This window comes from Lepisma saccharinum, chromosome 17 (assembly GCF_977018435.1).
Source record: "Lepisma saccharinum chromosome 17, izLepSacc3.1, whole genome shotgun sequence".
Taxonomy (NCBI): domain Eukaryota; kingdom Metazoa; phylum Arthropoda; class Insecta; order Zygentoma; family Lepismatidae; genus Lepisma; species Lepisma saccharinum.
Window position 1 is genome coordinate 33094579 of NC_139245.1, and position 17785 is coordinate 33112363.

The 17785-nt window shown below is 39.6% G+C and overlaps 3 protein-coding genes across 3 annotated transcripts; all 3 read left to right on the plus strand.

The window, feature by feature from the left end:
• The first annotated feature begins 2933 nt into the window (after window positions 1–2933).
• On the plus strand, window positions 2934–11336 carry LOC146001259 (uncharacterized). Its single transcript, XM_083138562.1, has 2 exons — window positions 2934–2985; window positions 10061–11336. Exons 1-2 carry the CDS (start codon window positions 2968–2970, stop codon window positions 11153–11155), a joined length of 1113 nt encoding a protein of 370 aa, XP_082994688.1. The 5' UTR covers window positions 2934–2967; the 3' UTR covers window positions 11156–11336.
• Window positions 3444–5129, plus strand: LOC146001762 (uncharacterized). Its single transcript, XM_083139481.1, has 3 exons — window positions 3444–3495; window positions 4196–4264; window positions 4651–5129. Exons 1-3 carry the CDS (start codon window positions 3444–3446, stop codon window positions 4758–4760), a joined length of 231 nt encoding a protein of 76 aa, XP_082995607.1. The 3' UTR covers window positions 4761–5129.
• Window positions 11337–15066: 3730 nt separating the features above from the next.
• Window positions 15067–17785, plus strand: LOC146001260 (uncharacterized). The gene is made up of 2 exons (XM_083138564.1): window positions 15067–15170; window positions 16940–17785. Exons 1-2 carry the CDS (start codon window positions 15129–15131, stop codon window positions 17708–17710), a joined length of 813 nt encoding a protein of 270 aa, XP_082994690.1. The 5' UTR covers window positions 15067–15128; the 3' UTR covers window positions 17711–17785.

Here is a 17785-nt window from a genome sequence, read left to right on the forward strand (position 1 = left end):
CAGTGTTTCTCTACACAGGCCCTGGCGTCAATTATACAGGTCCGCGAAAGGTTCTCCTGAAGTTTGGGACTTGCAGCCCGAGCTGGCAACCACCTGGAAAGATGCATTTCTTTCTGGTTTCGACTGCGATAACAGGAAATGCTTTCCCGACAGTCGCCGCGAGGGATCCAACAACCATGCATTGCTTCCTGCTTCCAAATATGGACGAACGGTCAATTTAGTTTGCGCAGCAATTTTCATTACGAATTATATTGAAGTTTCAAATCAACTCATATTGATGTTCAAACATTCTATTTAATTGGAATTTTTTCTGTGTCCGTAATGGAACTTGCCAATGAAATTCAGGACTTACCACATTAATTTAATGATATATTGTCAACTAATATAAATCAAATGTTATATTTGTCAACAAGCCTAGACATAATTGAACTAATACTCTCTATGATTATTCCATAATTCATTTGTGAAAATGAAATTTCAAGGGTACATATTAATTAACGCGTAAAGTTAAAAAATGTAGCAAGCTACTTACGAGTAAAAATGTTGGGATCGAGACATCGACTTTTAAATATCTAATTTACCGGACCGCGGGTCTACGAAGGTTGGGAACTGTAGGTGTATATACACTTCAGGATATGCCTCGTATTTGTGTCGCCTCCCCGCCACCCCCTTTCCCCATGCAAAATATTAACGTTATATACATTCAGGAGTGTTGATCTTGCAGAACTAAATTTCTTTGTCGTATGTTTTCTGTAAGGTCTTATTTTTGATGTTGCTATTGTTGTTATTAATATTATTAAAATAAACAAAAGTATAATCTGAGCAGCATCGGTGAACGAACGCGTTCAGGGGTCGACTAAAGATTGCTACCCCAAAGGCTCCAGGTTCGAATCTCGTCCTGAACATGAGTATTCCCTTGAGAAGATCCCTTTGTCAATTTCATCTAATCACCATTCGCCTACCTCCGTTGCCGAGTAATTAGCACAGCGCGCTACGACGCGAGGGGTCTCGGGTTCGAACCCTGGCCTGGTCATGGATGTTCTTCGTGAGTGCTCCTTCATCGAGTCCGTGTCGCTTGCGGGCAGTCATTTGCGCCGAGGCTTTTTATCGGTTCATTTCCGCCGCGACATATGTCAAGACCTTTCTTGGTGGGTTTTCCCACAATCCGGGGTGTCATTACCGCCGCGCGCACATGTGATTATGACGTTGCCCAGCTGCAGCTGTGTTTATCTGATTTTATGTAGTGTACAATAATTAAGTGTAATAGACTGGCACATTTATGTTGCTTCCAAAGTGTACATTTTAGCAATACTGTATTTACAATGTTTTTTAAACGATTAACGATAAATGATTAATAGTTAATAGGCTGATGCTGATTTATGTATTTTGTGTTGTGGAATAAAATTGATACAAGTAATCCTGTGTAACGTCTTTTGAAATAAGTAAAGAAAAGTCATATTTGACTCTGCATACCTATAACATTTCAGTGTAAACACAGTTGTGAAACGTCATAAACACACGTTTGATTTTATGTTTTAATTCCACTTAATGCACTATTCACCATGTGCCAATGAACACACCTGCGCACGGCGGTGATGACACTCTGGATTGTGGGAAAACCAACCAAGGAAGGTCTTGACGTATGTCACGGCGGAAATGAACCGATAAGAAGCCTCGCCGCAAATGACTCGGCGCAAACGACACGATACCCCTTCATCATCCTTAGATCACCACTGATCCTCATCTTTGCGATTAGCCAAAACTAGGCAGAAAAGCGACGACAAATAATTTATTGATATATTGTTTTAATTTGCTTTGCTTTTCTGTCACTTTTGGACAATCGCGAAGATGAGGATGAATGATGATAAGATGAAATAGATGATGGGACAATCACAAACATATAGGGACGACATAACACGAGTCCCATGGAGGATTATACTGGCATGAGTTCAGACGCCAGAGACTAGTTAGTCTGCAAAATACAGTCGAAAATGTGCTACGTGGAAGAGAGGTTGATATTTGGGAGTCTTCGGAAAGGGTCATCCAGCGAACGCTAATTAACAGAAATGAAAAATCAAGTGAGATACCCGTTTGAGGCACATAGTGGTTCAGATCCCACTTTAAACTGTAGATCCAGTCCCAATTAGCCTATAGGTGCATAAAGGTTGACTTAAAACAAAACTAAAAAATTCAAGTCAAATCATCATTCATCCTCATCGTCATGATTAGCCAAAACGTGATAGGAAGCCGACATAAGAAGAACGGAAATACAAAACAGCAGGTCTTTTTGCCGAAAAGTCTTCTCAAAACCTATGGTCTGATCTCTCAGGCGTCATGCTCAATCGTTGCCCAATTCAACTACGCGCCAGCGTTTCTGCGGCAATTTCCATGAAACGCATTCTTCCACAAGCCATCACGAACATCTAAAGTTGTCGTGCGCATAATGGGGCCTGCCCAAAATCCTCAAGAAACGTCGCCTTCTTCCAGTATGTCAAGAGAATAGCTCTCGAGGAAAGTCAACACCTTGTTCGGGATTCGTGCTGTCACTCTCTCGGCCTTGGACAAAATCCGGACCACGTATTGGTGGTAAATTACACGTGATTATATCGTTTTTCAGCTTCCTTCAATGTTTGGGTTCCCATGCTGATTTGGACCTCCTCTGCCGATCATGCATCTGTCTGCGTTGTAGCATGTTGGCCCACCGGTTCGAAAGTTTTAATCTTGCTGATTGCCTGGGAAGTCAAGGGGACTATATTTCTGGGAATGTTGGAATTGCATTAAAGATAATGACTGTGAAATGTCGTTGGCGTCTTGTTGTGTCTCGTGGGAGGGAGTAAGGGGAAGGTGAAGTGGGTATTGTAAAGTCATAGCAATTGGTTGAAGGTTATAAAAGGTCTTGTATATATACTCAGGCTAGAATTACTTTCAAACTATTTATCATTGTGGTTCTTCTTGAGGAACTGAAGGATGACAAAGCACTTGTTGGTAAGTTGTGATCAGTCTTTACCGAGCTGTGAAGTGGATTCTTAGAGTCAAGTTTTTGTTCGGATTTTGGTCTTTGAAGATGTATTTGTGTACATTTGTGTTTGTCACAAAATAGTTGGACAGTGCGAACTGCAAAGTTGTTATATAACTACAAGATGTGAGGTGATTTACTAGTGCTAAGTGTGAAACATCGGACTTAAACGAGGGAAAAAGTGAACTATGTACTCACGTCTATCATGCACTGGGTTCGAGTTCGTGCTAGGAAATGTTTGTCTTTGCATCTGTTTCATTTGATCATCATCGTCACAACTTTAATATGCACAAGAATATGCAAATTCCAAAAGTTAGAAAGACTGCATTTCCAATGTCGTGCTTTGAAATCGAATGTATGCATAAATTGTGTTGCTGTTCTCTATGTTGGGTGGTCATCACAAAAGCTATTCGCACCGTGAGAAAACATGACAAAACACTTGATAAACATCCACCAACATGCGCCGTCGAAGGTTCCTGGTTTGAGCCCTAGCTTGGGCATAGGTGTACCTGCGTGGGTGTCCCTTTAGCCAAAAAGTGATTGATTTAGTTTATTTTACTTCGCATTTCTGCCACAATCGCGAAGATGAGGATGAGTGATGATATGATGAAATTGATGAATAGATACTCACAAAGAACGCACATGCCCAGGCCAGCATTTGAACCCGGTACTCCTGGCGTCCTATCGCGCTGTGCTAACCGCTCCACCACGGAGGTCGGTAAGCCAAAAGTGAAGAAAAACGATAAAAAATAAGAAAATTTACAACAAAAAAAGTTTCAGAGGAACATAACTCGATCGTCGCCATGAAACAATGACTTCTACTCTTCGCGATAACGTATTGGCTTATATTGTTTGTTTCGTTATAATCAAGGGGCTTGGATTTCCCTTCCGGTGCGGTTATATAGTGACTCGAAATCCCACGTTACATTTTGTAGGCCCCAGTCCAGATTAGCCTTCTGTGCATAAATTACAGTTTAAGAAAAACTTTTTACATGCAAACTTAATTTGACATTCTTTGTAAGTGAAATGTATTTAGAGAAAGCACCTCATTTCACCTCTTCAGTCAACCCCGGGAGAAAAGGAACAAAGTGATAGGGAAATGAAATATGAAAAGCTGAGAGAGAGAGAATAAGATAGAAATTAGGAGAAAGAACTACAAAAAGGAAGAAAAATTAAAAGGAGGAGAGGGAAAAGAAGAAAGTGATAGAAAGATGAAAGGTGAAAAGCTAAGAGAGAGAGAGAGGAAGAAATTAGGAGAAAGAAATATAAAAAGGAAGGAAAATAAAAATAATGAGAGGGAAAGGAACAAAGTGACAGAGAAATTGAAGATAAAAGACAGAGAGAATGAGAAAGACAGAAATTAGGAAATGGAAGTATAGAAAGGAAAGAAAAGAAAAAGTTATAGAAAAATGAAAAGTGAAAAGCTGAGAGAGAGAGAGGGGAGAAGAGAAAGAAAATAGCTAGAAGGAAAATAAAAAGGAGAGGGAAAGAAGAAAATGATAGAGAAATAAAACATGAAAGCTGAGAGAGAGAGAGAGAGGGAGAGAGAGATTTGGAGAGATAAATTAGGAGAAAGAAAAATAGAATGGAAGGAAAATAGAACGAAGAGAGAAAGGAACAGTGATAGAGAACAGTGATGGAAGAAGAAAAGAAAGACCGAGAGGTAAAGAATGAAAAACAGGAAGAAGAAAAGAGAAAAAGCGATAAAGAAAATGAGAATCCTATTAACCATGAACACCGATGAGTTTCTATAAACATCTCTCTTGCACTCATGAGCCAACCAACACCAAATCTGGCAACTCAAGTGATGTGGTTTAAGAAGCACCGAAAAAATCGTGCACCAACGTGTCACACATTGTCTAAAGTTGGGTCTCTTTATTTTTATGTCTGAAGGAACACGGTAACACGATTATCCTTAGGCTTTTTCTGTTGTTTCATTCTCTTTTGCATGTTTTCAGAGGTCAGGTTGTCATCACGCATGCTGGATTCTTGAATAAAAGGGAAATCCTCATTGGCTGTTTCCTGTATCGCACGCTGGGGCTCTCAACCTTGCAGGTGGGAGACATAAAAACTACACCTCATAGGTGCATCGCATCCTTTTCACAGTTCCATGTTCCGAAGAAAAGCGTGACGACTGCAAGTAAAAACAATCGAAGCAAAACAAATATAAGCAAATGCACTGACACACTCAAGAAGTTCTTGTCTGTTTACGGAGTATCCAGGTGGGGTGAGCAGTGTTGTCAATTTAGCCCTTTTGGAACCAAATCTCGCACTTTCGCAGCTGAGGTCCTGGTTGGGTTTCAAACTAGCTTGTATCTCCAAGATAGCGTAGTGAGTAACGCCGTCATCTTTTAATTCAAAGGTCCTGAGTTAGATTCCCACTGGAGGCACAGTTTATTTTAAACTGTAGTGTATATGTGTATATATATATAGGCAATCGTAGAGCACTAACTGGATTTTAAAGAAAATTTTTCTTTCATGCCACTTTCACTACCTCTTAGGCTAATCGCGACGATGGGAATGAATGGTGACCTGATGAAAACGATGAACGGTCAGAAGGAATATCCATGCCCAGGACCACTCTGGAATCCGAAACCTTTCATGGCGAGATCTTCGTTGATTGGTTGATTGAAATTGAAATATTAGTGTAGGTGACTCATGGCTATTTTCACCCATCATGATATCCGGGTTCGAATCCCGGCCTGGGCGTGGATATTCTTTGAGAGAGTTCCTTCATCGATGTCATCGTATCATCACTCATCCCCATCGTCTCGATTAGTCAAAAATGGAATAAAAGCAACGCAAAATAAAAATCAAACCATAACATTAAAGTTTAGGATGCTTCGGATATTTGCAGCAGTCACTTTATACGGAACCTAATATGTTACCATAACTAAAATTCTCCATATCCAAGTTAAAAGATGAGTTTATAAAGGATCATTCAGGACACGTAAACTTCGTAGGGGATTATACTGACTGTGGTTCCAGGCGCCGGAACCTCGTTAGCCCGCACAAATATGTTGAAAGAGAGGTTGACGTTCGAGTGCTTTCCGAAAAGCTACAACCAGCCCATTACAACCTAATATCCATTATCAATTACGATGTGAAGGGCAGGTATAGGGTAAAGGAGGGGAAGTTCGCCACCAAAATGCTTTTCATTTTTTTCCTTCTAAACGAATTGGGGGAGAAGGACAAAATTTATACGATACAAAAGGTAGTCATTGTGGATTATGAGGAATATTACATAATACTGAGTTACTTATACTTATGACGTAATATTAAAAAATACTAAAATGAGAAAAAGTGGCGAAATTCCCGCCACATTCTGGGAAATTCGCCATACTTATACTTATTTATCTTAAAACTTATTTATCATTTTATCGTCAGTTTAAGTGTATGAAATACCAAGTTGTTGCCAATAACTCAAACAACAAAGTGTAAAAGACCTACAAATGACAATACAAAACTGCTTAAAAAGATACAATACAAACTAATTTGTAGAGTCTGTCAATGGGCATTGTTCTCCAGAAAAAGCAGAACCTGGATTGGTTATTGGCTGTAAATCGGAACGTTGTCTGTTACTCTGGCGCAGCAAATGCATAGTCGAAAGAAAACAAGTTATGTTTACTTGTACATGCACGCTTTCCAAAGCAAATCTTTTCACGACATTCTTACGGTTTCAGGTTACGATATCAATAATTAAAAGGAAGAAAAAAAATTCTTTCCTGCCACGAAATGACAATTTTCAACGTAGTATTGAAATTCGGCACCTTTCTTTGTCTTCTGTGTAGAGGCAACTGCGCATTCCAAACTGTACTGCTTACTTGCTAGTTCGCTCACCACACTGCAGATGACAGTTGAAACAAGGCACATGTTACTTGATTTTTATAGGCATCAGTGAGTATCTCCAACCTATAGTTTTTATCTACGATTACAAAAACTACAAGTACGGCGAAATTCCCAGCATAGCGAACATCCCTTCTTTTACCCTAAGTAAAACATTCTTCTTAATTAAAACAAGTTATGGGGAGACTAAAAGTAATAAATAAAATATCAGAGGACTAAGATTTCCACTACAATTTAAAAGCTGAGTCTGTATAGGCGCACCCAGTACACATACAGATGGAACACAGGACAAGATCGCCTAATTGCTCATCAGCACGATATAATCTGATTCATGACCCGGCAGCCATTTTAGGCGAAAAGGGATATCTCCTTTCGCCAAATTCCATTTCGCCTAAACTGGTTAAAGGGAAATATTTCTAATGAGGGAAATTTTAACGATTGTATCAACAGGGGGATACGTGCTCTGTTTTGCTAAGTAACTTATGTTAATTGTTCCTTAGCTTTCCATGATGTCAGAACTGCTCCAGCGATCGGTATCAATCCAGCCAATAGATAAAGGACAGGTTGGGTTAGGTGTATATTTATAACTTTGTGTATATTTTCTTTTACCTTATGGAAAATACGAATAATGCCCGTACTCACAGTGAACAGAGAATAGTTCTTTACCACTAACCCAATTTGGTAACACTTTCTGGAAGACAGCTTGCAGTTCCTCAAGGACAATCTCAAGTATCCAGACAAGTCAATTTTCCATAAACTTCCGTTTCCGGTGGAAAATAACGCTAAATCTTTCTTTAAATATATTCCTGTTTCCAAGTCGCTCCGAGCAACAATCACCACGTGGTGTTGGGAAGGGAAACCCAAGGACTCCGTGTTATATATGCGTGACCCATGCTAGTAGCCAGGATCCACGAGTACGGAATTCCGGCTTCATGGAAATGCAGGCAATTGTAGGACGTTTTAAAAATATTACCACCTACAGTGGATGCAAAGTGAGTCAATATATTATTAGAAGACGGATGCAATTTTGCATTTGCGAAAAATTAATTGCACTCTGTCCTTGTTGGCGATAAAGTTGCGTGAAAAGACATGGATGTGTTTGTTAACTTTTATGTTGACACATAATATGTTGCAGGTAAAATACATACAAATCAAAACATATTTTTTATCAAACTATAATTATAATTATAATTTTCTATTAAGAGAATTACTTCTCGCATTTTCTTTATCAAGAAAAATACGACGCCAGGGGTCACGGGTTCGTATGCTGACCTGGACATAGGTATTATTTCCGAGTGTCCCTTCATCAATTTCACCATATCATCCCCATCGTCACGATTAGGCAACAGTAGCAGAAAAACGACGCTAAATAACAAACTTAATGAAATCAAATATTTTGAAAAGAAAAATGTATTACGTTAAATAAGCCTGAAAACGACTTTATTTAGGTATGAATGCTATAATATACTATATTTTATGTTTCTGATATTAATTTACTTTAGAAGAATGAGGTAAAGAAAGGGGAGGATTGTAAGTGCGTAAACAGCTGCTAAATCTCTGACTATGAGCGAAAAAACTTGGGGCCTTAAGGCAACAAAAATATTTTCCGAGAACGAATACAAGTCATAAATTTCTCTATGGTCATTTCTTCTTTTCATCATTTACCTCAGCTCATCATTCTTTTACAGACTTCATTCTGTTTCTTTCTCTTTCTCTTTGTTTTGATTGATTGGTTTGGTATATTTTACCTCTGTTTTCTGCAACTTTTGGCTAATCGCGAAGATGACAATGAATGATGATTTGATGTAATTTAAGTTACAAACAATTTGCTGCAACTTTCTTGTATTTATGAGACACTCATAAAGGACACGCACATAGGCTGGGATTCGAACCCGGGACCTCTGGCGCATTAGCGCACTGTGCTAACCACTCCGCTTCGGAGGTCGGTTCTGTCTCTCTTTGTGTTTCGCTCTTCCTTCCTTTTCTGGTCTAAATCCTTTCCATTCTCTAAAAAAAATAGATTTTGGTCAGTATGGTACAGAGGGAGACGAGATCGTTTTCGATATTTAGTTACAAATGCAAGTCGCAATTTTCGGCCCATCCCAGAGTCGATTGCATCCCGTTTCCCCTAATGGCTTATCAGCACCTGTCAATCAGATCTGACAGCTGTCTCCCATTTTAGGCAAAATGGGATATCCTGTGCCGACGAATCCATTTCGCCTAAACCGGTAGGAAGGAAATATTGCAAAAGAATGAAATTTTGTCCGTGATCAACGTAAATACCAAACAATTCAGAACATGTTCTGGCGCTAATTACGAACAGTCACATCACCCAATTAGTGAGCAATATAAACAGCCAATAGCCTTCGTCGTATGCTAAGCGCTAATTGAGGTAACGTTCGGTTAGGTTATTATATTATACTATATATTAACCTAATCTAAGCTAATGAGGTAATTAACAAATCATAGCACGTATTTACCTGTTAAGAGGCCACCAAATTTCCCTCACTTGAAATATTTCTGTTTCAACCCGTTTAGGCGAAAGGCGATATCCCGTTTCGCCTAAAATGGCGGCCAGGTCAAAAGTTATACCCTGTCCCAGCTAACTGTAGAGCAGGTCCGCGCATATCGGCAGAGGAGGAGGAGAAAAATCGAGTTGTGAAAGCGGAGCGTTCCCAACCGTACGGTCCTCATCGTACATGTATGGATGTACTGTCCAGACCCTAGTCCGTACGATAAATGCACGGCTTGTCAAAATTTGCTTACCTAAGAAATTCTTAAACCAATCGTACAGACCTGGAGACAAAAATACGGTCCGTTTGCCATGTGCGTTCGGTATTATCCTTTTCAAAAGTTGGCAACGCTGCTTAGCGATGGAGGAAATCGGGAGAACTCCCGTCGCCCATTACGCAATCCCGTTTCTCTCATTGTTCATTGGTGGAGCCGTCTGGCGCCACTACTTGCGCAGAGTCTTATTCTCGTTCGCCTGGTCTACAGTTAGCTGGTAGGGATAAAACATTATATTGTGATGATAAGCAATTAGGCGAAATGGGATTAGACGAAACGGGACTACACACCAGAGTCTATCCCAGGGTTCAACCAAAAAATTGCTTTGTTCTTGAGTCACCTACTTTCTTCATAAATCGTTGTTGTAGCGGCTGTGGCTACGGAATGATTTTTTCTAAAATGTTTTTGCAGGTTCCCGCTGTACTTCTGCTGGCTCTGCTGTCAAGATGCTTCGCACAGAACGGGGAGATATTCGTTGCGGAAGAAGTCCAACACCTTGGGCTTCCAAGGGCTGGTTTCTTCATCCCCAACGGTAATCCTAGGGGCTTGAACGGTTATTACGACGAGTACGACGATTACGAGGACGAATATGACGATTCTGACGAGGAAGAGGAACTTGAAGAGCTTCTGGAGAAAGAACACTTGTTGAGGAACCATATTAGGCAACCAACCCAGAAACCTCCCCTTCCTCTTGGCATTGGACGCGTGCCAACCCCTCAGAGACCTCAATTTCCAGCGGCCAATACTGGGAAGAGGCCTCCTTTGCCTGTGCCTCCGGTAAAGTACCCTCCAATTCCCGGGGCCCCTAATCCTTATAGGAGGCCAAATCAGCTACCACCAGGAAGACCCAATCAGCCGTTACCCGGAAGGCCCAATCAACCGTTACCCGGAAGGTCCAATCAGCCGTTACCCGGAAGGCCCAATCAGCCGCTACCGGGAAGGCCCAATCAGCAATCACCAGGAAGACCCAATCAGCCATCGCCCGCAAGGCTCAGCAACCAAAGTCCACCTCCATTCGTCAACAGGTTAATATCCTCAGCAGGTAACAGGCCCAACGGCCCCCCAGGCAACAGGCAAGGGCCCCCACGTGGGCCTCCAGGAGCAAGGCCGAGCGTAGCCCCTCCGAATAGACGCAACCCTCTTCCACCCTCAAGACCCCCGCCTTTCACCCCCAACAGGCCGGTCCAGAACGGAAGACAGCCAACCCCTCGTGGCGGATCCCCAGCACAACCTAACCGAGGAAACTACCCTCTTCCTCCTGCAGGGAAGGCCCCGAATCGAGCGTACGGGAACGCACCCCCTCCCCCTGTCCCCGGGGGGCGTTTTCCAATTCCCAGAGGTTTCAACCAGCCCAACAGTAGGGAACCACAAGGACGTTATAGTCCCGCTCCAAGAAGAGCGCCGTACGCACCTGCCCAAAACAATCCGTACAGGAATCCAAGACCTTCTTCCGGACCTCCCTCGTATAGGAATCCGTACGAGGGAGCCAACGAATACTATGAGTGAGTGAGTCGAGAGTCTTGCTTAGAACATTTGTATATATTCGAACTGTTTCCGCGTGAATGTGTCTTCTTTCATAAATCATTCATCATTTCCAATTATTATTATATTCTCATTATGTATGTATGTATGTTATGAAAAGCGTATTACTCAAACATGTACTAATTTTATATTAAAAATTTTGCAAAATGTGCTAAATTATTAAATTATTGTAGAAGTAGCCAGTTTTAACCACCTCCTCCTAACTAACAATCTAGCATTTCTAAACCGGTATATATATACACACAGCAACATAAGTTATTGTTGGCAAGATCAATCCACTCTTCACTATCTTTATCAATTCGCTTCTATTGTTTGTAACAGAAATCAAGTTCAGTTAGTTAGTTCTTGAGCTAACTGAATTAAATAAAATCGTGAGACCGATTCCTGTGTGAAATAGAAGAACGAATTTATTTTAATATTCTACCATTTAATCCAAAGAATAAATAGTTCAACGGTTTACATAATTCCAAAACGTTCAGTTTTCTGTTAGAAGTCACGCAACATAAACTTTATTAACTAACTCCCCTCTAATTTTTAAAAGCTTTTTGTTGAACTAAGTGTGTAAAAGTTAATAACAATACAGACTAACTATGCATTTCAGTATATTAGCAGTATACTCCATATTCATCCATGTTGTTGTTGTTGTTAAGCTGCTGTTTTATGTCCACTTTATACACATATAGGTTAATCGGGACGGACCTAGAGTTCAAAGTAGAATCCGAACCAACAGAACCCAAAACGTATCAATTGACAAATATATTTTGATTTCAATAACACGTTAACGTGCATAAACTGCAAATGATGCACCTTTTAGTGTGTCAAAATAAACATAGGAATGTATTAAAGGGTATTTTTATGAGATGAAGTTCCGTGTGATGCACTAAAAATGCATCAATTGGGAAGACCAGACAAGATCATTTCGAAGATAAAAATTACACATTTACCTGTGTCAATTGATGCATTAAAAGTGAAAGTATGTTATCTTCGAAATGATCTTGTCTGATCTTCCAAATTGATGCATTTTAGTGCATCACACGGAACTTCATCTCATAAAAATACCCATTAATACATTCCAATGTGTATTTGACGCACTAAAAGATGCGTCTTTTGCAGTTTATGCACGTTAACGTGTTATTGAAATCAAAATATATGTGTCAATTGATACGTTTTGGGTTCTGTGTGGTGCCTCCGCAGGGTATCGAACACGAGACCCCGTCATTACAAAGCAACGACGTTACCAGTAACTCGTTGATCGAGTAGGCCTAGAAGTATCTCCGCAAGAACATAATTATAATAATAACAACAACAACAACAGGCCTCCCCGATGACGCAGTGGTAGCGTCGTTGCCTTATAATCAAGGATCCCGGTTTCGATACCCGGTGGAGGCACATAGTGGTTCGGATCCCACTTTAAACTGTAGGTCCAGTCCCGATTAACCTTACTGTTAATAAAGTGGACTGAAAACACCAAATCAACCAACCAAACAAGAAGAACAACTTGAAACAACATTGGATATTTTTTATAAATTTAAAACAGTTATGATTTTGTAATATTAATCACAACCCGTCATCATTATTATTAATATTACCATTATTTCTACTATTCATGTTATCAATGTTCTGATCTCCTCTACGAAAATTTATGGCGACGTCCACACTTCAGACCCATCATAATATTGTCCATCTTGGTCTTCTTACTAGTCTATTACCATTAGGTTTCCCAAGAAGGATTCTGTAAACATTTGTGTTCTCTAGCATTCATAGTACACTTAGTTGTGCAGCAAATCATTTCTTTATACATCACATTCGTCAAATGTACTTGATGTAAAGAGAGGTTATTGCGGTACTGCTAAGCAGTATTTGGAAGTAGCTACTCACTTGTAATGCAGTTACAAGTAACAGTTAAAATTTTCAATAATTCTAACTGTAACTACATACTTTTAAAAATAAGAAGCTGTGGATGTAACCGAGTTATTTTCTTAGAATAGTAGTAACAGTTTCAATGGTTACTTTACAGTTATCTTACGGCACATAAATTGTTGACTTGAAATTTTGTAACGTGGAGGAAGAGCTAAATTTGACAACCCTGTTTCAAACTACGTGTCTTCTCTGGATGCTAAGGTGAAAGGATGTTCGTGGAATCACCTAATTAGTTTTGGTAAGTGGTGATATGATGAAATTGATGAAGGGGCACTCACAAAAACATCCATGCCCAGTTCATTATTCGAACTCGGGACACTGCCGTAGCGCCCTCTGCTAACCACTACCATATGGAGGTCGGCAGGGCTACGGTAAGCGAGCAATGCCAAGAACATACGATGCGAAATTTAAGGAAACAATAATCCCGAGGCCACAGAGCTAGAAGACTTTAGAGGTTTAGTTTCTCTCCGGCACTAAATGCATAAAATTAGTTTATTGCAGCAAGTTCAGTTCAAATTAATCAAATTCCCAAACCAAGCCAGATTTAACTGCAAAATTTCGTGACTCTCTCCACGTCATAAAACCTGTCTTCGCATGTCCAAGGGAAACATTATTGTCACAACACAATGGCGAAGCGAGTGTTGGTTCTACACCTAGAAAACTAAAAGCATCAAATCTATTTTATGCACAAGAAATACATCGATTGATGCACTAAAGTGTGCTTTTGACCTTTCCCAAGAATCTGGTTTAGTGTTGCCCACGGGACGAGACGGGACAGGCTTTTAAAAATTCGAGAGGAGACGAGATTGATCATGTATCCCGAGACAAACCAATATTTTTGAGACGAGACAGCATTTCACAGCATTTCCACGAGACGAGACAGGCCAAAGTCTCGTCTCGTGGGCAACACTAATCAGGTTTACAGTTTGATGCATTGTTATATTATATATATTATATATATATATATATATATATATATATATATATATATATATATTATATCGTTTGTGAAGGTTAACTCCAAAGTGCATCATATGATGTATGTGAACAATTCTTTCTATATTGAGCTGTACTTTGATGATCCGTTGATGACTCTTTATGCATATTTTTCAATGATGCACTTATACATTTGATTTGAGCTACAGACTCTTTTGTTTCAACTGATGCATTTACACTTTTTGTGTAGAGGAATACAAATTTTCCAAAATGTTTTCAGCCAAGTGTCAGAAAAAAAACAATTACCGCATGGAACTACAGTAAAACCTCGTTAATCCGAACCCCGATAAGCCGGACTTTGCTTAATCCGGGTAGGCAAAATACAAAGAAAAAAGAGCAGAATGCAAGGTTTTAAATGTGGCTAGAAGCACTGCATTGTCATATTGCTTTACATTTTAATGTAATTTACCCTTTAAATACACCATAATAAACGTGTTTTGTTGCTATAAACGGAGTTTTAATGCACTTTCTACTGTTCTTTTATGATATTTCAGTTAATCCGGGCTTTCGTTAAACCGGTCAACTTATACCCCCATTAGTCCGGATTAACGAGGTTCATCTGTATTTCAAATTTTATAATTTTCATTGAATTTTCTCGTCAGAGGAGTATAAATTTACAAAGTGAAGAAATGACGTACATATACAATTCACTGTGTAATTATGAAATTTTATGGTAGGTTTCTATTGAGATTTTCCTACTGATAAGAACTGAGTTCAAATAATCAAACTGGAAACAAGAAATCCAAGATATACGAGCAAAATGAAACAAACAACAATCAGAAATATAAAATAATAATAATAATAAAAATAACAACCCAAGGATTGTCTTTAAGATCTAGAAACTGCAACCAAGAATTATCTATTACTGCGACTACTGACAATGGCATACCATAACTACATGCAGACAACGAATTTCTCATGTTAACAATGCGTAATTGATCATTCTGACATGACAAATTCTCACAACCAAGGAAACAACAGTTTGGTCTTTGAGGCCAAGATTTCTCCTAAATTTTCAAATATGTCAAAACGTGCTAAAGTTGAAAGCCCAGCGGAAAGCTTTGTAAGTCTTTTTTACATTTTAATATTTCTACGTTTTACATTTATTGGATACTACGAATGAGAGATCCTGATTTTTCATATAATTTAGACAAACCATTTGTAATGATTAACCAACCAGCCTCCAAGAATGCAATGTTCATTTACGCTGTTCTTTCTTACATGCTGTTTTACATTATTCAGAAAATCAGCAATTTTTGTCACATTATACACTATTACTATGTTCCAATTAAATAAAATCAGTGGTAAGTATTCTGTGTGCACATGCAGTTGTAAGAACTTTGTGTTAAAAACTATTGATAAAGGTGGAAAGTACACATTTGGCTGTGTCTGCAGTATTTAATGATCAATTTAAGATGACGTCTCGTGGAAGACCTTGATTTTTATGTAATGCAATTAATTTCTTACGTGTGTGTTAACTTACATCGAATTATCCTTGTAAAACTTTAATTGGCAAAAGCACACCAAAACAATTTCTAGAAAATGTTTCACGAAGATTCCCAGGATGGCTTCTGTTTGGAATTATCCCTGGCAGTTGACTTAATACAGCTACAGTACTGAATGGTCAGGTAAACGCTTCATGTTCATCTCACGAATCGTAATAATGTGTGTAATGATTTTCATGACAAGATTATCCTGCTAGGAAGATAGGTTAAACCTTATTACAATTAATAATAATCCATAAGAAATTTGACAATTAAAAACTCCTTACTCACGTGCTGGCATAGACATTTTAGTCCACAATACGAAACAAATAAACAGCACAATAAAATACACCTTCAATATTACTACTTGCTGTGTCTGCGGGAAGGTGTCGCTGCAGTCGTTCAGTGTTGGCAGGTCCTGGCCTGTTCGAGTTGACATCAGTTTGATTGTTTTGAACCAAGGAAATAAGGTTCCCACATAAGTTATCAATGAGGTTATTTGGAGTTTTAAAAAAATATGTTCCTTTACGTCACGTTCAGTTAACTTTGACATTTGCTGAAATTCGTAATTGGTTTGTACAACATGTTTAGCCAACCCAAAACAACTACTTTTAATTTATCCGAATATGTCCTAAGTGGTCAGAAATTCTGTTTTTAATATTTATTTTGGACTGTTCTATATAATTTCTGTTGCAGTTGCATTTTTATATTGTAGTATACTGCGAGTGCAACACACTGTTTTGTGTTGTGGACTAAAATGCATGGGAAATTATTATGGCGAATAGGCCAACCGAGGAAATTATTTTCATTATGTTATTTTAAGTTACTTTTATAAGTATGTTTATTGCGGTGATGAGGATAAATGTTTAAACAAACACAATGATTCATGTATTGCCCAGGATTCGATTGATTGATTGAGTTGGTGTTTCAAGTCCACTATACACAGTAAAGCTACAATTTAAAGTGGGATCCGAACCACTGTGCAATGTGCCTCCAACGGGTATCGAACCCGGACCCCTTGATTACAAGGCGACGACGATGACACTGCGCCATCGGGGAGGCATAGGATTCGAACTTAGTAGACTTGGTCCGTAGCGCACTACGTCGATTCGGCAAGGCATCCGTTTAAACTGTATGTATAGTCCTTGCAATCAGAGTGGTATTTTAAGAGGGGTGAAGGGCGAATCTGGTTGCATTTTTTTTACTCTTGTAAATGTATAATTTATATATCCCGATGCTTCAAGAGCATTTACTGGTGGAACATTTTGAAATGCCACGCTACTTATAAGGTAATCTACACACGTGGACATTCTTTTCCTTTGGTAACATGAACTCCATTTCTTCATAGGTCAATGTAGAGGAAGTGGTTGAAGTTTGGAACAATGCTAAGTGCACTCATTGCTCGGAAACCGTGGAGACCTTCACCCCCTGCAGCAAAGGCCATATAACGTGCGAAACCTGCAAGAATTATTGCCCCAAATGTCACGGGGATTACTTGAAAGGATCCGAGCTCACCGTCAGCACCGTAACCAAAATCTTCCAGGTTCAGAAGGAGAATTCAGAGGAGTTCGACAGCAAGAGCGCACTCAGGGAGGAGAGCTTCACTCAGAGTCGCCAGCTCAAATGCCCGGAGCGACAGTGCTCCCAAGTCATTGCGAGTGGTCAAGCATTGGAGCACCTCATTAACGAACATCACGTGTGCCCTATGGAGAAAGTTCCATCTTTCGGAAGGGTCTCCTGCGAGGTGAAGAAGTGCAGGGCCTTCGATAACTACTTCGTGCTCGTCGATGTTGAAGACTGGGGCCTCTTCCTTCTGCGGGAAGAGAGGATAGCCAGATCCCATTTCGTCTGCAACTGGGTGTCCTTCCTGGGGACCAAAGAAGAATCCAGCGCCTTCATGTACGCCATCACCCTGAGCAACGACACCAAGCATCTGGCGTTCTTCTCAGGGCGCGTGCAACCCATCTACATGACATTGGATGATATGTTGATGACCGGCAACCACATGGTGTTCAACGAGAACACCATTCAGGGTTCCAACGCGGCTGCCGGGATTGTTATATTCAAAGAAGTCTACCCTTATCGCAATATACTAACTGACTTCATTTCTCTAATGTAAGATCACAGTAAGCTCCCCAAAATTTGTCCTGCAAAGCTTTGTATTCTAAAAATAAAGATATCGTGTTTAATTCTA